At 45.2% G+C, this 26274-nt stretch overlaps 1 protein-coding gene across 2 annotated transcripts in view; it reads right to left on the reverse strand.

Annotated features, from left to right (window-relative positions):
• The window catches only part of C22H10orf90 (chromosome 22 C10orf90 homolog), a 245105-nt gene that overhangs the window by 207279 nt on the left and 11552 nt on the right, over positions 1 to 26274 (reverse strand). For both annotated transcript variants that reach the window (XM_012103137.5, XM_012103133.5), the window contains exon 2: positions 3243 to 3315. In XM_012103137.5, coding sequence (XP_011958527.3) covers positions 3243 to 3315 — 73 coding nt within the window. The remainder of the gene's footprint in view (positions 1 to 3242; positions 3316 to 26274) is intronic.

Genomic DNA, 26274 nt, shown 5'->3' on the forward strand with positions numbered 1-26274 from the left:
TCCTACCCTACTGACGGGAGCCCTATATGCCCAGAGACATCTTTAACTCCTCCCTTATCCAGCTGCCTATAAACTCCGCTATTCCTCAGTGCTCCAGTGGTTCCCAACATCCTCTGCCCCTGCCCTGGCCCAAACCTGTACCATCTTCCTCTAGGAACAGCACGATGCAGTTGCCTTCCAAGAACACAGATCAGAACATGTATTCCAGCTCCTTACAGACTAAAAATAAAGAAGGAAGGTTGTTTGTTTTGGTTTGTTTTGGTTAGAAAGTCGTAAGGCTTTCTAACAATTCCAGCTGCAGGAGCAAGTCGTGTGTGCATGCATGCTAAGCCATTTCAGTCGGGCCCAGCTCTCTGCGACCCCATGGACTGTAGCCTGCCCGGCTGCTCTGTCCATGGGATTCTCCAGGCAAGAATACTGGGGTGGGTTGCCATGCCCTCCTCCAGGGGATCTTCCCGACCCAGGGATCAATCTCCTGTTTCTTATGTCTCCTGCACTGGCAGGCGGGGTCTTTACCACTAGCGCCACCTGGGAGGTCCAAGCAAGTCTAAAGCTACCTTTAAGTAGAGTGAGTCTCCTGGCCTTGGGGCTCACTGTGTGCTGGCCCTACTCTTCAGAGACTTTCTCACTCCCACGTGGGAAGGAGTGGGAAGGGTTTCAGTTGTCAGACATCAGGAAGAAGTTGGACAAAATGACCTCAATGACCCCTCTCAACCCTGAGATTCCATGGGCCTACTTATGCCTACATCAGCTTGGCCTATGGACTCCTTCTGGGAGACCTGCCCCCTGTGAGCCAGGCACCCATAAGGCTGGGTGCCCAGAAGCCAGGTTTCTAACATCTGACCTTGCCTCCTAACCTGAGATGACCAGCTCAGGCTCGAGTCTGAGGATTTAACTCAAAGACACAGGCTGCGAGAGTCAGATCCAGTTACTGCCTCTCCCGTGTCTCCTGCACTGGCAGGCGGATTCTTCACCGCTGAACCGCCTGGGCGTCCCTCTCCCCTGCTGCAGTAACTCACATAAGATCCACCTTACCACTTTCAACCGGTGTCCAGTGCAGTTTCTCTTTAACAGATGGAAACGACCTTGTGGGAAGATGCAGAGGGCATGAGTGTCCCCTCAGAGAGTCAACTCCCAACTGCATTCGGTACTCACACAGGCACTGACTCCAGCAGAGACTTGCCTTGACCTGAGCCGGTCTCCTCTGAGTTCCCCTCTGAGAACTCCTGACTAGGCCATGCTCCTGAGTTCTGTCCTTGGCCTACTTAGTGCAATTTTAGCAAGAATCCAGCTGGGTGAATTTAGAGGACATCCCCCGCCCTTGATATCTGATCAAATTCCTCTTCCCCCACCTGTCAAGTCACTTTAGCCAAAATCCTCCCTACTCCTGACATTTCCTCCTAAGAGATCCTCCATCCACTGACCCCCTCCCTTCTCCTTGGCTGTAAATTCCCACTTTTCCTTATACTTGGAGGTGAGTCAAATCTCTCTCCCCTCCTGTAAGACCCCCCTCTGAACAAGTGTCATGAGTGATTATTCAGCAGCTCCTCACCTTCTGCCTGAATACCCAAGTTTTAAGACTGCCTCTAATGTATTCTTCCAGAATGAGAACTTTGAAAATATAGGTAGATCTAAGAGGAAACAAAGAAATCCAGGAGACATGCGTCTCTCTCCTCATCCAGGCTTGTTTGGGCACGTTCTCCACAGCCTGGACTATTCACCTCTGGCCTCAGGGCCAACGTGCACCTGCTTCTAAGCCATTAAACTGCTAATCGCCTCATGAGCAGGCTATGCTTGTCAGCAGAGCAAGAGCATGTGTGTTTTAGGCGACCTGCCATGCCGTGCTCAGTTGCTGCAGTCGCGTCCGACTCTTTGCAACTCTGGACTGTAGCCCTCGAGGCTCCTCTGTCCATGGGCTCCTCCAACCAAGAATACTGGAGTGGGTTGCCATGCCCTCCTCCAGGGGATCTTCCTGATCCAGGGATCAAACTTGAGTCTCTCATGTCTCCTGCGTTGGCAGACAGATTCTTCACCACTAGTGTCCCCTGGGAATCCCCCTTTAGGTGACCTAGTCCTCAGGGAAAGCAGATGGACACACGTGTGAAAGGCCACCTGGGTTCTCCCAGCCACCTCTGAGTGCCCCACAGAAACGTGGCGACTCCCAAACTCCCCGTGGTGTGCTGGAAGCCAGCATGCCTCCCGAGCCTGCCACCCACCCCAGTAGAAGCTTCTATCCGAGGATTCACATTCTTACTACAGGCAATTTGGGGGCTAGGTTTTTGAAGGATCCAAACTAAATAGCTGCCACTACTAAAGAATAAGCTTATAAGCCATGCTCTGGGGGCTCCAGGAGGATTAACTAGGAAAGCTCCTTTCAAATAATATTTTTGTCTTGGGTTGACTGTGTCAGTTAAGGAAAGGATTTCAGATTCTGATACGTTTGATACAGGAAGGCGGTGAGGGGTAATGAAAAGAGAAGCTACAAACGTGTGTGATCACATACACAGACATATTCATACCAACTTATCGGCCACACTTACCACCTAAAATTCAAGTGGAGATTAAAAATTAAATTTGCCACATGAAAAACAATTCTCTCAGAATTTATTCTTGCTAGAGTCTCTGAATTGAAATATTCTATTAACCCAGCAGTCTTATTACAAGACCATTGGAAATTTGACTTATACGCACGTGAATTCTCTCGTGAAAGGGAGCAAGAAATCTTATTTACGTGCCATTTACATTAACAAACTTAACAAAGTTAGGGACTGGCATCATCCCACCTAGTGTTTCCACAGTTGAGTGCCTATGAATTGACGCTCCATAAAAGAGTGATTTATGAGCGCACAGATACTGTGCCTACATTTAAACGGCACCCTTTCCAGTTCTGAGAAGATTCCCTATTTGTCCCATTATTCATTCTCGCCGGAACCGTGCTACACGCTGGCCTAACCCCCTCGCACGCTCAGTGATCTGGGGTAATCTCGGCTTCTGAAGGCACTACCTAAGGCAACCGACATTTCTTTGCATTGCTTGTGTTTTTCAGAGACTGCCAGCCTAAAAGCCTGTGTGTTTGGAAATTCAAATCAGCTTCAAGTCTTGTCGGAGTCGCTGAGCTCTCATTTTATGTTGGCAGGGAGACTGGGCTCGAAAGCACATTTCATTATTAATAAAAATAAAGGCGAGAGAGAACAAACAGAGGCTTGGAGGGAGTGCCACCCAGTCAGGGGCGAGTTCTTTACCTGCATTTGAAAGACTCTCCTTTCTTTCCCAGGCAGAGTGATCTCTCGGGGATGAGAAGAGCCGACTATGGATCTGGAAGATAAACAGAAGCCTTTCCAGTTTTATATTCTTATTTGCCAGATATATAATCTTCAATAATGTATATTACTATTTTTTTAAAAAATCAGGAAATGTCCCTAGAATCTCTCCTTTCTCCCAAGAAAGAACTACAGATTGTAATGAACATACTTATTTCCATTTTCTTCTGTGTTAATTCTGCCAGTGAAAAAAAAGATGTTTTTCTTTTTTTCCTGCTTGTGGTTTTTCTGAGTATAGAAGAAAAGCATTTTTATTTAAGTCATGGACGACTTATAATACTATGTTAGTTGCAGGTGTACAGCACAGTGATCCAGTTACACACACACACACACACACACACACACACACACATATATATATTCACATGAGGAGAGCGTGGCAACCCACTCCAGTGCTCTTGCCTGGAGAATCCCATGGACAGAGGAGCCTGGTGGGCTGCAGTCCATGGAGTCGCAAAGAATTGGACATGACTGAGCAACTAAGCACAGCGCATATATTCACATACATACATATGTGGATGTGAACTGACCCAGTGGAAAAGACCCTGATGCCAGGAAAGATTGAAGGCAGGAGGAGAAGGGGCCGAAAGAGGATGAGATGGTTGGATGGCACCATTGGCTCGATGGACATGAGTTTCAGCAAGCTCTGGGAGTTGGTCATGGACAGGGAGGCCTGGCGTGTTGCAGTCCATGGAGTCACAAAGAGTAGGACACGACTGAGCAACTGAACTGAAGTGATATACATATATACATGTCTTTTTATATATATGTATTATACGTATTCGGAGAAGGCAATGGCACCCCACTCCAGTACTCTTGCCTGCACTCCAGTATTCTTGCCTGGAGAATCCCATGGATGGAGAAGCTGGTAGACTATAGTCCACAGGGTCACAAAGAGTCGGACACGACTAAGCGACTTTACTTACTTTATCATATGTATATGTATACATATATATCTTTTTCAGGTTATTTTCCCTTACAGGTTATTACAACATACTGAGTATAGTTTCCTGCGCTATACAGTAGGTCCTTGCTGATTATCTGTTCTGTATGGAGTAATGTATATATGTTAATCCCAAACTCCAAAATTATTCCTCCCTGCTTTCCTTTTGGGTAACCATAAATTGGTTTTCTATGTCTGTGAGTCTCTTTCTGTTTTAGAAATAAGTTAATTTTTATGAGTAAGTAAAGGGTGGGTTTCTGATGATTGCAAAATGCATAGGGAGGAGGCAGGGAGGGAGAAAAACTAATCAGTGAACATGGATTTTGCTAGTAGATCAAACAACCACATCTCATATTTCTTTTCTCTCCCAGCATAGCGCTGAACGGGTGTTGAGCTAAAATAGGACATTCAATAAATATTGATAAATTGATTAATCATGAGCCATCAAACTTCAGGAATTAGCCTTCAAGGCCCAGTGAAAATACGATTAATGTATACAAAAGTGGTCTGCTGTCTGCAAGCTTGATCATGATGCTGCCTTCTCTTCCAAAAGACAAAGGTGTGTCAGTTTATTCTGAAAGCACTTGGCTGTGAGTCTTTCAGTTCTAGTTTATAAACCTCTAATCAGACTCCAGAGTACCTGCTCCTCATGGGACCTCACCTCGTGCTCAGCATCCTTCTGAATATCTAATGGCTTTTCCCCAAAACTGAAGAATAACTCTTTAAACCGCCCCCCTCTGACTGTGATCTTATCCTGAGCCTAAGAGGCTGGATAGGCCTCATTCCGAACCCAGTTAGCTGCTTAGTCCCAGGGCTGGGTTAAGCTTCTCCGTGTATTCACATCCCTTTTTGGCCCCTTCACATGCCCAGCATTTGGGCCATAAGTTTGGAGACTGCAGATGGGAAACTGCAGGCAAACAATCCTTCTGGTCCAAGCAGGAGCCTGGCCTCTGAGAATTCACAGAGAAAGAGAAAGATTAGGGCAGGACCGGACTGCAGCTGGGCTGAGATAGGGAGGATTGAGTAGATATACAGCATTTTCTGACACTGTCCAGGCTCCTCCTTGAGCCTAACTCAGCCACTGACTATTGGCAATGTGATTATTAATTGTAATAAGCATAAGAAGAACGGCTGATGGTTATTGAGGTTTCACATGGGCTGGTGCCTGGTCTGTGTTTTCCATACAACATCCCATTGAATTATTACAACTGTTAGAAAGATATGTTGCTCTCAGCCCTGCTGTGGCAGCTGAGAAAGCCATAGCTAAGGTCCCCCACCGGGTACCTGGCGACCCAGCCAGGATTCAGACCAGGCTTGTCAGACCCAAAGCATTTCGAGCTTTTAGCCAGCGTGTTCCAAATACTGCTAGTGTTATAATTCGAGAAGACGGACGCATCCCAAAGTTCACGGCAACACTGTTCACAATAGCCAAGACAGGAAGGCAATCTAAGCACCCACTGACAGAGGAGTGGATAAAGAAGACGCGGTTTCTTTCCTTTTAATGGAATATATCAGCCATAAAAGAGAAAGAAGGAACGCCATTTTGCAGCAACATGGATGGACCTCGAGATTATCAGACTGAATGAAGTAAGTCACACAGAGAAATACGGCACAATGCTGCTTATATATGAAATTTAAAAAGGATGATACAAATGAACTTATTTATAAAACAGAAATAGACTCACAGACATAGAAAACAAACTATGGTTACCAAAGGGGAAGTGGGCAAGAATAAATTAGGAGTTTGGGATTAACAGATACATTATTGTATATAAAATAGATAACTGATAAGGATCTACTGTATAGCATAGAGAGCTCTACTTAGTATCTTGTAATAACCTGTAATGGAAGAGAATCTTACAAAGTATATACACACACACACACATATATAATTGAATCACTTTGCTGCATACCTGAAAGCAATGCCATACTGCAAATCAACTGTATTTCCATAAAAAATTTTTCAAAATGAAAAAAAAGAATTTAAGTTTAAAACAAAAAGAAACGCTGTTACTGGGATTATTGCAGAGTACTATTATTTGGCTATTTGACTGTATTTGGCTGTGCTTATATAACCATCACATTTGCATATGTCCTTTTCTCAAACTTGGCATAGACATGCCATACGAAACACGTAATAAAACTTTTTATAAAGGAAATAAAAGTGCAGTACAGTAGACATGAGGATGGAAAGTCATTTAAAGCCCAAGCAGAAGAATTGAGCTCCCTCTCCACTGCTTCAAACACACCAATCCCATGGTCTGGAAGCTATCTGCTGGGGGCGGGGTGCAGAGCGACTCTGGCCCTGCAGAGATTTTAAGCTTCCTCTCTCTAGCATCGTTGTCTCATATGGTTCTCTTAAGAAAGTTTCTGCGTATTTTTGAAAGTAATTCCATCAAGTCTTGCAAGTCTTGCTACCCTGAGACCTGACTCAGAATCAGGTCTGCCCAGAAAGCCCCCTGTGCACCATGTGACCCTGATCAAGAGCCCAGCCCCACAGTCTGTGAAGTTACAGGTACTGAAGTGTGCTGGTTCCCATCACGACCCATCACGACTTCTCTCTAGCCCATGTCTAAGTGGCTGGCAGTAGATAACAAGCTGGCTCAGCCACACAGCCCTCTGTAAATGCCTGGCTCCTCTGAAGTCTGGAACTTCCTTGCACAGGCTCGGGCATTACAAACCCAAGAATTCCCAATAGCAGGATGATTCAGGAGCCTCAGTCATCATCTGACCCCAGGGCTCAGTCCACCAGCGACATCCTGGACACACGCAACTTTGGCTACACTTTCCAAGGGCTGCTCTTTGAAATCCCTTCATACAGAAGGCAGCACTTTCCACTGCCCTTAGGACAGAGCATCAGAAGAACCTGCTGTGGTCCACCCCCACTGGTCTCCGCGCATCCTGGCCAGACGAGCCGTGTGAGCTTCCCTCCTCCACCTGAATCAAATCCTCTCCCGCGCCACGGGTCCTTCACCCCTGTCCTTCCATCTGCACAGCGTGGTCTTTCCCTGGTCCTGTCCTCTAGATCCTGTTCACGTGACCTGCTCGTGTGTCTCTCCAGACACAGCGCTGAAAACTGTTTCTGATCTGCAAGCTCTTGCAGGAGCGTCCTTTTCCTTCAGAGCACTCAGCTTGCTTTGTAAGCACACATCGACTTCTATGAATCCACAACCGATGCCTGCTTCTCCCCTAGACTCTAAGCCCTCTGAGGATAAAATCATGTTTCCCTCACTTGCCGGTATATTCTCAGCTCCTAGTACAGGGACAGACACAAAGTGGCTTCTCAATAAATATTCATTTTACAAAAGGAGAGAAGAATTAATCAATCAGTTAATTAGCAAAAGCAAAGCTTCTCCAAGTTAAGCTGCACAGAAGCCTTAAGAACCCACTGTCCCATCTCCTCGGAGCTCGTGAGCCACCAAGGGTCCCCCTCGTTCTCTTCAATCTCAACTTTTGCCCTCCTCAACACTTTTAACCACATCCAAGCTTTGCTTTTTTATTTTATTTTTTAGTTGAAGTACAGTTGATTTACAATATAGCGTCAGTTTCAAGAGTATAGGAAAGTGATTCAGTTACACGTGTGTATGTGTGTGCATGTATATATTGTTGTTTAGTTACTAAATCACGTCCAGCTCTTCTGTGACCCCGTGGACTGTAGCCCACCAGGTTCCTCTGTCCATGGGATTTCTCAGTCAAGGATACTAGAGTGGATTGCCATTTCCTTCTCCGGGGGATCTTCTCAACTCAGGGATCAAACCCAGGTCTCCTGCATTGGCGTGTGGATTCTTTACCACTGAGCCACAGGGAGGTCTATACATATATAAATATGGCCTTCACGGTAGCGTTAGTCGCTCAGTCATGTCCGACTCCTTGCAACCCCATGGACTATAGCCCAGCAGGCTCCTCTGTCCACGGAGTTTTCCAGGCAAGAACACTGGAATGCATCGCTGTTTCCTTCTCCAGGGGCTTCCCTGTGGCTACATATATGTGTGTGTGTCTGTGTGTGTGTGTCTGTGTGTGTGTCTGTGTGTCTGTGTGTGTTCTTTTATCATATTCTTTTCCATTATGGTTTATTATGTGAAAGAAAAGTGAAAATGAAGTCGCTCAGTCTTGTCTGACTCTTTGCGACCCCACAGAACTGTAGCCTACCAGGCTCCTCTGTTCACGGGATCTTCCAGGCAATAGTACTGGAGTGGATTGCCATTTCCTTCTCCAGGGGATCTTCCCAACCCAGGGCTCAAACCTGGGTCTCCCGCATTGTAGACAGACGCTTCACCGTCTGAGCCACCAGGGAAGTCCTCTGGTTTATTATAGAATGTGGAATATAGTTCCCTGTGCCATACAGCAAGACCCTGTAGTACCTCTCTTTTCCATACAGTAGTCTGTAATCCCAAATTATTTACCCCTCTCCCCGACGCCTTTCCCCTTTGGTAACCATCAGTGTGTTTTCTACCTCTGTGAGTCTGTTTCTGTTTTGTAAATGAATTCACTTGTATCGTATTTTAGATTCCTCCAAAATTCTTCAGTCTCAGCTGAAGAATGAAACCAAAAATCTCCCTCCAGAAACACACGCTACCTTTCTCCTTTCCTCTTCCCACTCGCCCCAAGCCGTGTTGAAGGAGATGGCCACACGCTCCATCCCACTGGAGGCCTCAGCTCAGCACCGCCTGGCCTCAGCAACTCTGACCTAAGACCCTGGAACTTGAGGCTGTGTTGCCCCGGCCCGGGCCGGCCAGCTGCAGTCGACGTCCTCTACCCCTGCCCCTGGGCAGGTACGATTCCTGCACGTCTTCCCAGCGCATTTCTGCCTCCCTCTCTTCATCACCATCTCCTCCTCCCTCTCTCCACCACCTCCAAGGAAGCCTCAGAATTCTTGCCAAGATCACAACGTCCCAGCAGCCTTCTCCCTCCACAGTATTGCCAGTCATGTGATAAAGCAAATTTGGTTATGTCCCTCCCCAGCTTAAAACCCTTGGATTCCTAATGAATTCCAAATAGAATTGGGTGGGGGGAGTGGGGGGGAGATAAATTTGCAAGTTTGGGATTAAAACATAAACACTACTATACATAAAATAGATACCCAGCAAAAGTAGCACAGGGAACTATATTCAATATCTTGCAATAATCTATAATGGAAGAGAATACAGAAAAAGAATGCATATATTCATATGTCTGTGTAACTGAATCTTTTTGCTATCCACCTGAAACTAGCACAACCTTATAAATCAACTGTGCTTCAATAAAAAGAAAAAATCCATGCATATTGTTAGAGTCATACTCACAGAGGACACTTCTGCCGTGTGATTCATCATGGCGGAATACTGGGACGGATCTAAAATATCCTACGGCAGGGGCTGGCTCTGTAGCTCAGAGCACGTATGTAAATGTGTCCGTTAAGATTATAGCAATGTTCGTAATCCATACGACAGAATCCACACCTGCAGACACAGCCACGTATCATGGTAACCTTGAATGCTATGCCGGTTTGGATATCATTTCCTAAATGACGGGGAGGCTTTGGTGATTTCTGAACAAGGAGAGTCAGCGCCTTATGTTCAGTTCTGTGTTAAAGCTTCATATTGCGTACACATTACATTACAGCCTTGTCTCTGGAACCTTGATGCGTAAGCTGAAATTACCTTTTGCCTATGTGAGGTGCAATGTTGCATGATTTATTTTACCAAGTCTGACATGTGATATGTTTATTTTTTAATTTTAATTCTCTTTATTGTGGTTAAACCCACCCCATACAGAATTCAGCATCATAACCATTCTTAAGTGTGCGGTTTACTGGTGTTAAACAATAACTCGTCCTTCCCCCACCCCCCAGCCTGTGGCAACCTCTTTCTGTCTGGACGGCTAGTCTAAGTACCTCATGCAAGTGGAATCATATAGTATTTGTCCTTTTGTGACTTGATTATCTCCCTCAGCACAATGTCCTCAAGGTTTATCCACGTTGAACACTATGTCAAAGCTTTCCTCTTTTTTAAATTAATTTTTTGGGGGTATAGTTGATTTACAGTGTTGTATTAATTTCAGGTATACAGCAAAGTGAACCAGTTATACATATACATAGATCCATTCTTTTTTAGACTCTTTTCCCACATAGGTCATCACAGAGTGTCGAGTAAGCTCCCTGTGCTATGGAGTAAGTTTTTATTAGTTCTCTCTTTTATATCTGCTGCTGCTGCTAAGTTGCTTCAGTCGTGTCCGACTCTGTGCGACCCCAGAGATGGCAGCCCACCAGGCTCCCCCGTCCCTGGGATTCTCCAGGCAAGAACACTGGAGTGGGTTGCCATTTCCTTCTCCAGTGCATGAAAGTGAAAAGTGAAAGGGAAGTCGCTCAGTCATGTCCAACTCTTCGAGACCCCATGGACTGCAGCCTACCAGGCTCCTCCATCCATGGGATTTTCCAGGCAAGAGTACTGGAGTGGGGTGCCATTGCCTTGTCCGATTTTCTATATAGTAGTGTGTAGATATCAATCCCTATCTCCCAATTTATCCCTCCCTTGCTTCCCCCTCGCTAACCATAAGCTTGCCCTTCCTTTACAAGACTGAATGATACTCTCCTGCACATAAAACTACATTTCACTTGTTCATTCATCTGTCAACAGACACACTTCAGTTGCTTCCATGTTTTAACTACTATGAGTAATGCTGTACAAATATCTCTTGGAGATTTTGCCTTCAGCTCTTTTCGATATGTACCCAGGAGTGGAACTGCTGAATCATATGACAATTCTATTTTTAATTTTTTGAGGAACAAACATACTGTTATTTGCAGAGGCTGTACCATTTGCACTCCCATCAACAATGCATAAGTATTTTAATGTCTCCCACACCCTCCACCAACAATTATTATTTGGGGGCTTTTTTTTTCCATTATTTTCCACTCAAATAGGTGTGAAGTAGTATCTCATTGCAGTTTTCCTTGGCTTTTTCCCTAATGATTATTAATGCTCAGCCATCTTTTCTTGCGCTTATTGGCCATTTAGATTTCTTCTTGGAGAAATCCTTATCCAAGTCTTTGCCCATATCTGAACTGATGGTTTATCTGTTCTTGAGTTTTACGTGTTCTCTACATATTCTGGATATTATTCGCTCATCAGACAAATGATTTACAAATATTTTCTCCCATTCTGCAGGTTGCCCTGTTACTATGTCGATATATTTTTCAATGCACAAATTTTTAAAGTCTTCATAAAGTCCAATTTGCCTATTCATTTCTTTTGTTAATTATGCTTTTTGGAGGTATGCTCAAGAAATTATTGCCAAGTCCCATGTCTTGAAGGTCTCACCTATGTTTTCCTCTAAGAGTTTTATGGTTTTAGCTCGTTGACCCATTTTGAGTTAAGTTTTATACATGGTGTCAGATAAGGATCCAACAGGACTAATCACTGAGTGACTCCTCACTCAGTCCATCCAAGACTTTATCTCCTTTAGGTCTTTGAAGCCAACAGTGTGTTATTTAGTGAACGGCAACAGTAATTTATCAAAGACACCCAATAGGGGGAAAGATTCAAGGTCTCTTTGTCACCTCTGTTCCCAGAGGCTGCTGAGCCTGCTTCAAGCCCAGGGTCACAGGTGGAGCTGGCACTGAGGGCTCATTGCACGCCAGGCAATTAACTCATTGGATCCTAAGACAGCTCGGTGAGAGAAGCATAATTACTATTTCAATTTTGCAGAGGTGGAAATTAAGGCACACAAATGGGAAGTAAATTGCCCAAAGTCACACACACTGACTAATCAAGTGAAGAAGCCCAGACTAGAACCCAGCAATTAGAATGACTCCTTGGAAGTGAAAAACTATGACCAGGATCAGGCACATTAAAAGAATCACGGGATCTCACAATCATAGGAAATGCTCCAGTGTGTAAATCTCCTGCATATACATCACGTCACCTGGACTCTCCAAAGTCCCTGAGAAGCTGCCAGAACACACACAGGTGTTTTTTTACGCAGTGAAATCAAGACCCAGAGGGAGTCAGAGACCTGAGTGCCCAGGAGCAGGACTGCGGTGGCTCCGGAACCTACGACGGCCCCTCTGAGCCTGGTCTGGAGTTCCTCCACCTTGTCTCACCACCTGCCTCCTATGGAGTCCCACCTACCAGCAGAAATTCTGGGCTCACACCTGACACCAGCTCGGATTCTGATCACACTGACCACAGATAGATCTATGAATTCCCTCGGGAGTCTGAAGTTGATTTGAACAACGTGGGTACAATAATACTGGAGACTTCCACTTGTATGAGACTAAATACTGTACAAAACAACTTCCACGTTTTCTCACTCACTCCTCCAAAGTCCTACCATAATATCTGTGCTCTAAGAAACAAATATATTATTGTCTTTTGCTGGATTTGCAGTGTACTGACTTGCCCTTCAAGACATCGGAGTACTCACTATGAACCCATAATCCCTGATGTGCAATTCTAAAATCCCTGAAGCTCTGAAATCTGAGACTTTTTCTCTCTGAGTTTGTAGAAAACTAATCTTGACAGCAAAACCTTCCCTGAGCTAACCTGGGGCTATTTATAATGTTAATGTATTCCATGTAATGTGAATATTCATATATTTTTATTGGAGAAACATCAATGAGCTTAATTACGGGGTGCTACTCAGATTCCACTGGGAATTTTATGCAGGATCATCTTCCTGAAATAAAACTGAAAGGTCACTATTGACTTACACTTGTCCCCAAGAGTTTTGGATGGAGAAAACTGTGGATGGGGACCACAGACATTTAATGGACTTACGGTCCCTGGGACAGTGTTTTCGAAATGCCCCTCATGCAGTTTCCACAAGACATATGTTATCTCTGCTTATATTAGACATGAACTCTGGGGTGTGGAAAGATTTGGTAATGCAAGGAGCTACTAAATGTCAGATTCAAAACAACTAGAATGTCATGTTCTCAGCATTCCCCATAGAAGTGTGTGTGTGTGTGTATCTGTGTGTGTGTGTGTGTGTGCGTGCGTGTATGTGTGTAGAGGTGGGGAGGTAGTTAGAGATGATTCATGGGTTTTGTGAAGCATTGAGCAACTAAAACAGAGACTGAAACTTCATAGATCCCGAGAAAGAAAACAGAGGCGAGAACAGGAGTTTCCAGGCCTACCTAGAACCCCAGCTCCACTCTGCCTCTTCTGGACCCCTGCCGGCTTGGCAGAGAAAACACAGGAGACAGTCTGAAACTACTTAAATCCCAAGTTGTCAAAGATCACGGGTGGATTTGGTTGGCAGGATACCAGGATATCCTAAGATATCCTATCTTAGGATAAAGATCAGTTCAGTTCAGTTCAGCCGCTCAGTCGTGTCCAACTCTTTGCGACCCCATGAATCGCAGCACACCAGGCCTCCCTGTCCATCACCAACTCCCGGAGTTCACTCAGACTCACATCCATCGAGCCAGTTATGCCATCCAGCCATCTCATCCTCTGTCCTCCCCTTCTCCTCCTGCCCCCAATACCTCCCAGCATCAGAGTCTTTTCCAATGAGTCAACTCTTCGCATGAGGTGGCCAAAGTACTGGAGTTTCAGCTTTAGCATCATTCCTTCCAAAGAAATCCCAGGGCTGATCTCCTTCAGAATGGATAGGATGCCTTTATCCTATCTTCTTTTTTAGGATAAAGGTAGACATTGGTTGGAGTCTACCAACAGAAAAGCAAAAAAGAGGACCATTTCTTCTCAGCATCCCAGTGCCTTCTCCTGAGGATGTGGGAAGTCCCACTGAAGGGCAGATAACAAGCACGAGGCATAGATGGCTCCAGGTTGGACCGCCAATGGGTTAATGCAACCTCTTTGGGGTCTAGCGTGCACTCTTCATGGCTAATTTAGACACGATTGATCTTCGCCAGTGCTGCGTGTCTATATCCAATCTTCTGAACTCTCTTCTGCAACAATAATTAATGTCAGAGCAGTGTATGGATCACCGGTGTGTCTTCTGGTTAATGTAACCCTGCACCTATAATAACTCAAAACTGAGATTTATCACTCTGCCAGGATTCCCTCTTCACGCTTCATCTCTTCATGTTTACATCTGGTTTAACTTTTTCTAATCTAAAATAAATCAGCATGAAAAGCATTAGATTTTTCATTTAGATTCTCAATTGCCTTTTATTATTGAGATAATGCCCCTTATCTGATTGCAAATGGTGGGACCATTCCCTTGTTAGAACCTTAAAAAAAATGCTACAGTCCAACCTCAGCATCTCTCCTTGCTTCTCCTTCACTTTGGTTTTTCAAGGGTGGTGTCTGGAGGAGGGGTTCTGGCTTGAAACTGAGACAAATCAGAATATAAAGAGGATAGATCATTTCAACCGTTCCTCCTCTTGTGAGACTCATGCAGGAAGAAGGCCTCCCCCAGCTGCCTAATGAGAAGTGGGCTTCAGTGAGTTCAGGCATCATTTCGCCCCCTGTGACCCTAGCACATGCCGGTCTGCAGGGATAAATGGGGCAGCAATGATGGAGCACTTGGCTGGAGACTTTTACACAAATATCAGGCGTGCAGGGCAAGCACAGCCACGTTACAGGCATGGTGACCACCCAGCTACAAAGTCAGGTTTGTGTATCAGAGAGGCAGATCTCCCCGGACTCCTGGAGCTTGCCTTTCAGCGCGTTCTGCTGTATTTCATCATGGGTGACGCTCTTCTCCTAACTTTAAAGTGGGAGCTGATGATTCCAGAAACTGAATCTATTCCTTGTACCTGGTGGAAGCTTCTTCTTTCCCCAGAAATTGTTTACTATCCCTGTCCGCTTTCCCTCAGAGACCCACGCTGCTTGCAACACTTCAGCACAGGACGCAACACCGTGACTCTGACTTCGGAACACCTCAGGAAGTTCTGAAGACCCAGTCGCCTACTCAGGCCTACAGCGTTTCACTCAACTGCGGTCACTTTCCTTCTTTCAGAGAAAGAGAGACAAAGAGGACGAAGAAAAGGACAAGGTGTTTCCTGTTCTCTGGCTCACCCATTCCCAGGAACACCTCCCCTGAGCTTGTGGGGAAAGTCCCTCCCATCTCACACTGGGGGCTGCTGTTTTATGACTTTTTTAGCCAGACTTACAGAAAGCAATCTAAAGGGAGCACTTTATATAGCTGACTTTCACACCTTTTCAGTATGACTTGGTGAGAAATAGCAGAATAGAGTCCTTCGAGCTTAATAATAATAAGATGCCCTACACAGCAGTTAGGGTTTCCCTGGTAGCTCAGCTGGTAAAGAATCCGCCTGCAGTGCAGGAGACCCCAGTTTAATTCCTGGGTCAGGAAGATCCACTGGAAAAGGGCATGGCAGAAAGTGAAGAGGAACTAAAAAGCCTCTTGATGAAAGTGAAAGAGGAGAGTGAAAAAGTTGGCTTAAAGCTCAACATTCAGAAAACAAAGATCATGGCATCCGGTCCCATCACTTCATGGGAAATAGATGTGGAAACAGTGGAAACAGTGTCAGACTTTTATTTTCGGGGGCTCCAAAATCACTGCAGATGGTGACTGCAGCCATGAAATTAAAAGACGCTTACTCCTTGGAAGGAAAGTTATGACCAATCTAGACAGCATATTGAAAAGCAGAGTCATCACTTTGCCAACTAAGGTCCGTCTAGTCAAGGCTATAGTTTTTCCAGTGGTCATGTATGGATGCGAGAGTTGGACTGTGAAGAAGGCTGAGCACCGAAGAATTGATGCTCTTGAACTGTGGTGTTGGAGAAGACTCTTGAGAGTCCTTTGGACTGCAAGGAGATCCAACCGGTCCATTCTGAAGCAGATCAGTCCTGGGATTTCTTTGGAAGGAATGATGCTGAAGCTGAAACTCCAGTACTTTGGCCCCTCATGTGAAGAGCTGACTCATTGGAAAAGACTTTGATGCTGGGAGGGATTGGGGGCAGGAGGAGAAGGGGACAACCGAGGATGAGATGGCTGGATGGCATCACTGACTGGATGGATTTGAGTCTGAGTGAACTCCGGGAGTTGGTGATGGACAGGGAGGCCTGGTGTGCTGCGATTCATGGGGTTGCAAAGAGTCGGACACGACTGAGTGACTGAACTGAACTGAACTGAACCCACGCCAATATTCTTGCCTGGAGAATCCTCACGGACAGAGGAGCCTGGCGGGCTACAGTCCATGGGGTCGCAGAGTTGGACACGACTGAGGGACTAAGCACAGCACAGCAGTTACCCCGTGCCAAGCATTGTGCTAGATGCTTCCCAGGCATTTCGAGTTTCCATGGCAACACAGGAAGGAAGGTACCACTGTACTTCCAACTGAATATGACGTTTAACATTATTGTTAATAACAATATCAATAAAATAATACAACAGACCCACAACCATAGGAAGCAGACTTATGGCTACCAAAAGGGAAAGGGGGCGGAGGGATAAATTAGGACTTTGGGTCATAGTAACATATACACACTACTATATGTACAATAGATAACCAATAAGGATCTACTACATAGCACAGGGAACTTTATTCAACATTCGGTAATAACCTATAGGGAAAAGAATCTGAAAAAGAATATATATATGTGCATATATATATATTTGTGTGTATATATATATATTTGTGTGCATATATATATATTTGTGTGTATATATATCTCACTGTGCTCTACACCTGAAACTAAGACAATATGGCAAATCAACTATACTTCAATTTTTAAATTAATAAATAAAAATTATCTTCAAAAACTATAATATGATAAACAACAAAGCATTACTGAACTCTCATGTTGAGCCAAGCCCTGCCTCAAATTTCCATCCACCACTTTCTCCTGTCCCCACGAATGCCCCAGATTTCTTAACTCCAACCTGTATAGGAATCAGCTGATGCTGAGAAAGGTAAGAGTTCACTTACAGTCCAAATTAATAAGGGGCAAGGGAAGGATCAAAATCCAAGTTTACACGAGTCAGGGCCCTCACGCCTCTGATGTCTCAACAGAACATCATTTATTTCATTAAGATGCCAAAGTTCTAACAGAAACTAACGACAGACACAAATCATCGCATACTGTGTGATTTCAGCTATAGAAGCTGCTGACCAGGGAAAAATAAAGTGGCAGAAAGCAAACCCATGGTTGCTAGGGCTGAGCTGGGGGGAGGACGTGGAGTGCAAAGGGCAGAAGGAACTTTCTGGGTCAGTGGAAATGCCCTATATCATGATTTGGAACTAGGTATATAACTGCACACATTTGTCAAAACAAAATGAAGAGCTCGGTTATAAAGTTATGAATATTAATGAATGTAAATTATGCCTTAACAAGGATGACTTTTTAAAACACACCATGAATAAGCTCCAATTTATCTTAGAGTTCCAGTTCAACATAGAGTTAGAGAGAAATGATGGGACCTTGACCTCAGGCACCTCACCACCCAGTTAAAGAGAACTGTCTTGGACATCTATAAGCACAAGTTAGGGCAGGACCACCAACCATGGCTCTGGGCCCTCACCTTGACGGCCACATGCTGGTTGAGTGTTGCCGTCTTGGATTATTTTTTAATTGTTGTATAATATACACAATACTTTGGCCACCTGATGAGAAGAGCCAGCTCACTGGAAAAGACCCTGATGCTGAGAAAGACTGAGGGCAGGAGGAAAAGGAGGCGACAGAGGATGAGATGCTTGGATGGCATCGCTGACTCAGTGGATGTGAAGGACAGGGAAGCCTGGTGTGCTGCAGCCCATGAGGTTGCAAAGAGTTGGACACGACTTAGCAAATGAACAACAACAACATACACACCATGAAATTTAGCACTGGAAGTGTCGAAGCCCATGAGACCAAGTATATTCACCGTGTGCAACCACATCCTCTCTCTGTCTCCAGAGCTTTTCCATCTTCACAGACTGAAACTCTGTCCCCATTAAACAATGGTTTTCCATTCCCAGCTCCCACCAGTCCCTGGCAGCCACCAATCTGCCTTCTGTCTCTGTGAATTGAACTGCTCCAGGGGCCTCAGGCAAGTGAGGTCAAGCAACAGCATGCCCCCCGTGCCTGGCTTGTCTCACTCAGAACAAGGTCCCTGGGCTCAGCCAGGCAGGTGGGCTGCTTTCACTCTGCCACGGGGTCTTCGGACGCACACGGCTTTTTGTGTCGATGCAGCCCGACCTTCCCGCCTTTCCTTCCGTGGCCTGTGCTGCGGGTATCACCATGTAGCTTCTTTGGAGGCCTTCGTCTGTGCACTCGCGCTTTATGTGCACACCTCATGGACAGCAGATCGTGCACGTGTGCGTGTGTGTTGATTCCTTGCTGTTCCACTCACAGAAGGTGTTCAGAGGCGCCTTGGTCTCAGAAGTCGGGTGAACCTACAGTGTAGGAGTTTGACGAGACTCAGAGGGAATACAAGGCAAGCAAATTACCCTAAGACCAAGCAAGCTGAGGGCTGGCAGCCCCCACTGGAACCAGACTTCCTCCTAATGCAGGAAGATGGCTATGGGTTTCTGGAAAATACAAATGACCGAGCAACGCTATTGAGACCGGCTGGGACCCAGGACCCTCTGCTGCAGTGCTTGGACCTGGACAAACGTCTCCTCAAGCAACCAACTGCAAAGAAACTATAAGGGACTAAGATCGCTGTATTGGGGCAAATTATGGACAACAAGATACAAAAAGACCAAAAATCCAATTGCCAGTTCTGAAGTAGTAGCAGTATTAGCTGCTCAGTCATGTCTGACTCTTTGTGACCCTGTGGACTGTAGCCCACTAGGCTCTTCTGCCCACAGAATTCTCCAGGCAATAATATTGGAGTGGGCTGCCAACCCTTGTCCAGGGGATCTTCCTGACCCAGGGATTTAACCCATATCTCCTGCATTGCAGGCAGGTTCTTTACTGCCTGAGCCACCAGGGAAGTCCTTCTGAAGAGCTAGGGGCAAAAGCAGAATACTGTTCAGGCCAACTACACTGGACGCCACCAAAGGCACAGGCAAAGCTCCTGAGCCACCCCTCCAGCCCGACCCGCAGACACACCATTACCCTCACCCCACACAAGGAATCAGCTCACACATCCCCTCAGGGACTGAGCAAGGGGCCCTTACACTTGTTCTCATTTGCCGCTGCTGCAGCAGGGGCCCAATAAAGCCTCGCTTGAATTTCTCATCTGGCCTTTTAACAATTTCTTTTTTTTGAACTTTTTATTTTGTATTGGGAGTACAGCTAATTATCAAACACGTTGTGATAGTTCAGGTGGACAGAGAAGGGATTCAGCCATATATATACATGTATCCTCTCTCCGCCACACTCCCCTCCCATCCAGGCTGCCACATAACATTGAGCAGAGTTCCATGTGCTATACAGTAAGCCCTTGTTGGTGATCCATCTTAAATACAGCGGTGTGTACATGTCCACCCAAACCCCTAACTATCCCTTCCCCCGACCCTTAAACTGGTAACACTCTCACATCTGTTCTTACTTCCGTTACAGCCCTTCCTAGCCACACATTTATGCTGAAAAGAATGGCCTAGAAGGAAAGGAAGAGATGGGCAACCACAGTCCGCTTTCCTTTCCGTCCTTCCTTACTCATCAGTAAAGTGAAATAGAGAGTGTTGGTAAAATATGATTATACCAAGGAATGAAATTAAAATCTGAATTGGTTTCTGCAGAGTTTCCATTGGTCTAGTAAGAATACATATATGCATGGATGAGATTAAAAAATAAAAATGGTATCATTTCAGTAATTTCACAGATGAGTTCAATGCTTTTGTATTTGTGTGTATTTGTGTTAAAACTGGCATCACATAATACCATAGACGAACAGTAAAATTTATGGTAATGATTTAAAATTTTAATTGTTTTTACTTGGACTGACATTCAATAGCAAATAAAAACCATCATAACAAATCAAGAAAAAGACCACAGAAGAAAGGAAAGAGACATATTTTAGAAACTTAAATGACTATTTCCCCCAGATTGTTTAACATGGGGTCCACACTTTCATTTTGTACTGGTCCCCACAAATGACACAACCAGACCTGAGTGAGGGGCCGTTTTTGTGGAAGTATTGCATAGAATTAGAAAACAATTGCTTCTTGGAAGGAAAGCTATGACAGACCGAGACAGTGTATTAAAAAGCAAAGACATGACTTTGCTGACAAAGGTCCATACAATCAAGGTTATGGTCTTTCCAGCCATCATGTACAGATGTGAGAGTTGGACCATAAAGAAGGCAGAGTGCCAAAGATTTGATGCTTTTGAACTGTGGTGTTGGAGAAGACTCTTGAGAGTCCCTTAGACAGCAAGGAGGTCCAACCAGTCCATCCTAAAGAAAATCAGTCCTGAATATTTATCGGAAGGACTGATGCTGAAGCTGAAACTCCATACTTTGGCCACCTGATATGAAGAACTGACTCATCTGAAAAGACCCTGATTCTGAGAAAGATTGAAGGTGGGAGGAGAAGGGGATGACAGAGGATGAGATGGTTGGATGGCATCACCGACTGGATGGACAAGAGTTTGAGCAAGCTCCCGGAGACAGTGTGGGACAGGGAGGCCTGCTGTGTTGCAGTCCTTGGGGTCGCAAAGAGTCAGACATGACTTGGCAGGTGAACAACAACATTGCATGGGAAGTCTTCAGATTTTTGTTCCCTGTGATTGAGGGCTGGCACAGTGGGACGCACACATTGGGATCACAGCTAAGCTTCTTTCCTGAGTATTACATCAACAGTGAGGAGCAAACTATAACTCTGAGCCCACACATCTCCTGTGCACCCTGGACCCCTCTTCATGTCCGTTAACTGACACACGATCCCTTTCACACACCTAAACTACCGCCGCTGAACAGGCTTCCTGTGAAACTGTAGGGTGTCACAAAGCAGCTACACTGGAGAAGGCAGCAGTGCCCAGAACTCATTAGCAAGGAGCTGCGCGCATCTGTGGCTAAAATCCTGAGTTTCAAGAACTTTCTGTCAGTGGAGGGCTGGATCAGAGGCTCTGAGCCCTCCGCAGGGAAGGGCCCACCCCCTTGCCCCTGGTTGCAGTGGCTTTCTGGGAAGAGGCTTCTTGTCCTCAGTACAGAATGGCAAGCAATTTGTTGTCTGCTTTAAGAAAATCGTGCCCTCACTTTTGTCTTCAGCCCTGTTTGTTTCTCTGATACATTATTATTCCTAAATTCTGGATATTTTCCAAGACACTCCTTTTTGGAGCTGTCTCCAAGTCTTCTCTGGAAGAAGAAGGGATATAAATTAGACTCACAGAGAGGAAATTAAATAATTTCTCTATTAGGAATTTGATTAATGAAAAGGGAAGTAGGACTGACCTCTATTTTGGAGCGTCATTTTGGCAAACTAGAGCCGATGTCTGTCTGTCTATCCATCTGTCTGTTGATAAGCAAGAAATGAGTGACTCTGGAAGGGAGCCTAACATACATATCAAATCAGAGGGTGCTGTGTTCCATGCCTGAAGCCATCGATCGTCATTCACTCTGGCCTCAGGTTTTCAGCTAAAATACACTTGGTGCACTTTTGTTCATTCATTCACTCACTCACACACATACTCCACAGTGTTTCTTGAAGGCTGACCTGTTGCTAGGGGCACAGTCATGAGCTAGAACAGATTAGGGACTTCTTTTCTTATGACGCTCCTAATAGAGGTTCACACCTATGTTTCTTCAAATCCAGGGCTCCTGTGATTTCCCTCTTTGCACAGATACAAAGGTTTTAAATACAGTACGGTACCAGAATATTCACATGCCCCAAAAGTTCTCTTTCTTTTGAGTGTGAACAGAACCTGTAAACACAATGGGCTATCATTGCTACAACTAAATTACGTTATATCGCAAAAGGTTCTTACAGATGCAGTTGAGATTGTTAATCTGCTGCTGTGGAGCTAATCCAAGGGAGATCATATTAGGTAGACCTGACCTAATCAGATGTGCCCTTAAATGAAGTCAGAGGGATTCAAAGCAGCGAGACTGTCCTTCTGACCTTGAGGAAGCAAACAAACATGCTGTGAACTGCCTATGGCCAGAACCACGTGACAAGGCCTGAGGACAACCTCAGGGAGCTGAGTGCACCACCCAAGCCCCATCGAGACAATGGGGACTGTGGTCCTGCAGCCACAAGGAGCTGAATTCTGACAATAACCATGGATCTTGGAAGAGGCCTCTGAGCTACAGATGTGATCACAGCCTCATCTGACACCTTGAGTCAGCCTGGAAAGACCCTAAGCAGAGGGACCAAAACTGTAAAATAATAAATAGGTATCGTTTTAAAGTACTAAGTATGTGATCATTTGCTTTGCAGCAATAGAAGAATAACACAGTTATCTGCCCAGATTGTTTGAGACAGGAATACTAGACCACCTTACCTGCCTCCTGAGAAATCTGTATGGAGGTCAAGAAGCAACAGTTAGAACCGGACATGGAACAACAGACTGGTTTCAAATTGGGAAAGGAGTATGTCAAAGCTATATATTGTTACCCAGCTTATTTAACTTATATGCAGAGTACATCATGTGCTGGGCTGGATGAAACACAAGCTGGAATCAAGATTGCTGGGAGAAATATCAATAACCTTAGATATGCAGATGATACCACCCTTATGGCAGAAAGCTAAGAGAAACTAAAGAGCCTCTTGATGAAGGCAAAAGAGCAGAGTGAAAAAAACTAGCTTAAAGCTTAACATTCCAAAAATGGAGATCATGGGGAAACAATGGAAACAATGACAGACTTTATTTTCTTGGGTTTCAAAATCACTGCAGATGGTGTCTGCAGCCATGAAATTAAAAGACGCTCCTTGGAAGAAAAGCAATGACAAACCTAGACAGCATATTTAAAAACACAGACATTACTTTGCTGACTAAGGTCTGTCTAGTCAAATGGTTTTTCCAGTAGTCATGTATGGATGTGAGAGTTTGACCATAAAGAAGGCTGAGCACCAAAGAACTGATGCTTTTGAATTGTGGTGCTGAAAAGACTCTTGAGAGTCCCTTGGGTTTCAAGGAGATCAAACAAGTCAATCCTAAAGGAAATCAATCCTGAATATTCATTGGAAGGACTGATGCTGAAGCTGAAATTCCAATACTTTGGCCACCTGATGTGAAGAACTGACTCCTTAGAAAAGACCCTCATGCTCGGAAAGATTGAAGGCGGGAGGAGAAGGGAATGACAGAGGATGAGATGGTTGGATGGCATCACCAACTCGATGGACGGGAGTGTGAGTAAGCTCCAGGAGTTGGTGTTGGACAGGAAAGTCTAATATGCAACAGTCCATGGGGTCGCAAAGAATTGGACACAACTGTGTGACTGAACAGAACTGAATAGCTGATCAGAGCTGAAACTACGTATGATCCTACATGAAACTGGTATTATCTCATGAGTAAATAAACAATTTCCTCAGTTAACTTATATAGAGCACAAGGAAACAAAGCAACTTCCTTGGACTGGAGAATGCTGACTGATAATGCTTGTGGACCACCACGGCGGAAACACTGAAATCTATACTATTTCACATGACATGGGCCAATCCTGCTGATCTGGCCTCTGCCGAGTATACCTGGCCTATATATTAGGCAATGCTTTGATATAAGTTCCGCTACATTATGAAAATTTTTAGCCATTATTTCTTCAGAACTTTTCCGTACCCTCACCCCATACCTATTCTTTCTAAGATTCTAATTATATGGGTCTTGGATGTTTTTATATCGATCCCTCTTTTTTTCCTCCTTTGTGTTCAATCAGAAATTTCATTGGTCTTTTCCTCTATAGCATCCAATTTCCTGTTACTACCACCTGGTAAAACTTCCATTTCAGATAGTATTAAAGAATCACTTTATTTTCTTCTCTATAAGTTCTATTTGGTTTATTTTTATGTCAACTATTTCTCTTCCCATTTATTGTAATATCTTCCCTTAAATCCTTGAATTTAAAGGAATAGTAATATATTTATAGTATTTACAAGAGCTTCTTAAAAAGTCCTTGCTTGCTATTCCATCATCTCTCCATCCGTTTAGGGATCGGCTTCTATTAATCATAATTTCCCCTGGTTAAATCATACTTTCCTGCTGCTTTGAATACATAGAAAGCTTTATCTGGATGCCAGATATTTTTAATTTTGTATTATGACTTGATGGATTTTGTTGTAATCTTTTAAAGAGTGTTGAACTTTGTTCTGGCAGGCAGTTAAACAACTTGTGAAACAGCTTGATTCTTTTAAGACTGTTTTAAGTTGTTATAGGATGGACCTGGAATGGGGCTTCCCAGGTGGCGCTAGTGGTAAAGGAGCCTGCCTGCCAAGGCAGGATATATAAGAGATGCGGATTCCATCCCTGGGTCAGAAAGATCCCCTGGAGGAGGGCACAGCACCCGACTCCAGTACTCTTGCCTGGAGAATCCCATGGACAGAGGAGCCTGAAAGGCTGCAGTCCATGGGGCCGCAAAGAGCTGGACACGACTGAAGTGACGGAGTACACACGGACCTAGAAATAGCCTCTCCTCTGGGGCTGACTCAGCAGACTTTCAAGGCAGGGCCCTTACTGCAGCTCCACTGAGCGTGCCATCCGTTCAGGGAGCTCTCTGCATTCTGGACGGCTGGGAACACCCGTGCCCGCGTGGCCCTGAGTGAGCTCTGAGCACCGTTCACCTGGCAGCATCCCAGGAGCTTTGCCTCACTTGCCAGCTGTTCTTCGGTCTTGTGGAATTTCACAGCACAGATCGGTCGTCAGCCACAAACTCAAGGGAACCCAAAGGAAATTTCAGGAGCTCTCTCTCCGCCTGGCTCCCCTCTTTCAGCAATTCCTGCAAATTCTAGATGCAATTCTACAGAAGACCAGGTTTTGTTTAGGTTCTCCTTGCCTGTGCCACTGCCTAGAAATTGCCATCCCATCTGCCTGAGGTGTCTTCCTTTTCTCCATTCCCACATTCTCCTGCTCCCTTTGGGTCACAGGAAACTCACATTCTGCTGTGAAGCACGTGCCCAAAGCTCTCTTTCCCAGTGTGGTCTCGCGGAGTTCTCTGGTCTACAGGTCCATGTAGACCCTGACTTGGCACTGACCGGCTGCCTCCCTGAGCAGAGGACGAGAAGGGACAGCAGCGCTGCCGTCTGGACCTCTGTGTCCCCAGCACCAAGCGCGGCTCCTGGCACACACCAGGCCCCTGATACACTTTTTAAAGCAATCCAGCCCAGTATCTCCCCTTTGGTCCATCTGCTCCCCTAGAGAAGGAAGAGGACATGGGACACAAAAACAGAGGACACTATGAGCCCACATGGGACTCACAAACTGCAAGGAAGTGCTTAGTGGAAAAGCCGCAGGAAGAAGAGCTGCCCAAAGCAGGAGAGCTGGGGGCTCTATAACACCTCCTCCCACCCGATTCGGGCAGAGCCCACTTTCTCCAGGGCCCACTCTGACGTCCCGGGGGGTGTCCCCAACTATTGCTCTCCCGACAAAGGCTGCTTCCCGCTCCTCTGCCCCAACACCAAGCCAGAAGCACAGCGGCAGAGCTGACGTAGCTAAAGCTTCCTTCGGCCGCTCCTAACAGGGTCTCTGGGCCTCATTTCCTGGGTCTCGCAGAACCTTCTCTTTGGAAAAACAGGGCTCCTACGCCTCGCACAGCTGTGGTGGGGATCAATGGGGCAATTCAGAGACCAACCAACACAGTCCCCTTTGTTCCAGTCCCATCTCAGCTCTCCTTGCACAGAGTGGTGCAGACACTCTGCCCTCTGATCGTTTCGCCCCCATGCCCTCTCCCCCTTCACATCAGCTTTCTCAACACAGGCAATTCACACGGCCTTCTTTGTCACTTTCTCCTTGGCTCATGTGGTTGGAAAATATCAGTCTGAAACTTCCAGATCAAGGCTTTGGACCTGTATCCTAATCACCTGGTTGTCAAGTTAAAAAAAAAAAGATTTTTGTACTCCGCCATAAAAAAGATTTTAAAAGCCATTAAAAAAAAGACTCAGCAACATGGATAGACCTAGAGGTTGTCATACAAGGCGATGTAAGTCAGAGAGAGAAAGGCAACCATCATATGATTCGCTTATATGCAGAATCTAAAAAATATATATATATAATTATAATTATATATAATTATAAAATTATA

Source organism: Ovis aries, chromosome 22 (assembly GCF_016772045.2).
Source record: "Ovis aries strain OAR_USU_Benz2616 breed Rambouillet chromosome 22, ARS-UI_Ramb_v3.0, whole genome shotgun sequence".
NCBI lineage: Eukaryota > Metazoa > Chordata > Mammalia > Artiodactyla > Bovidae > Ovis > Ovis aries.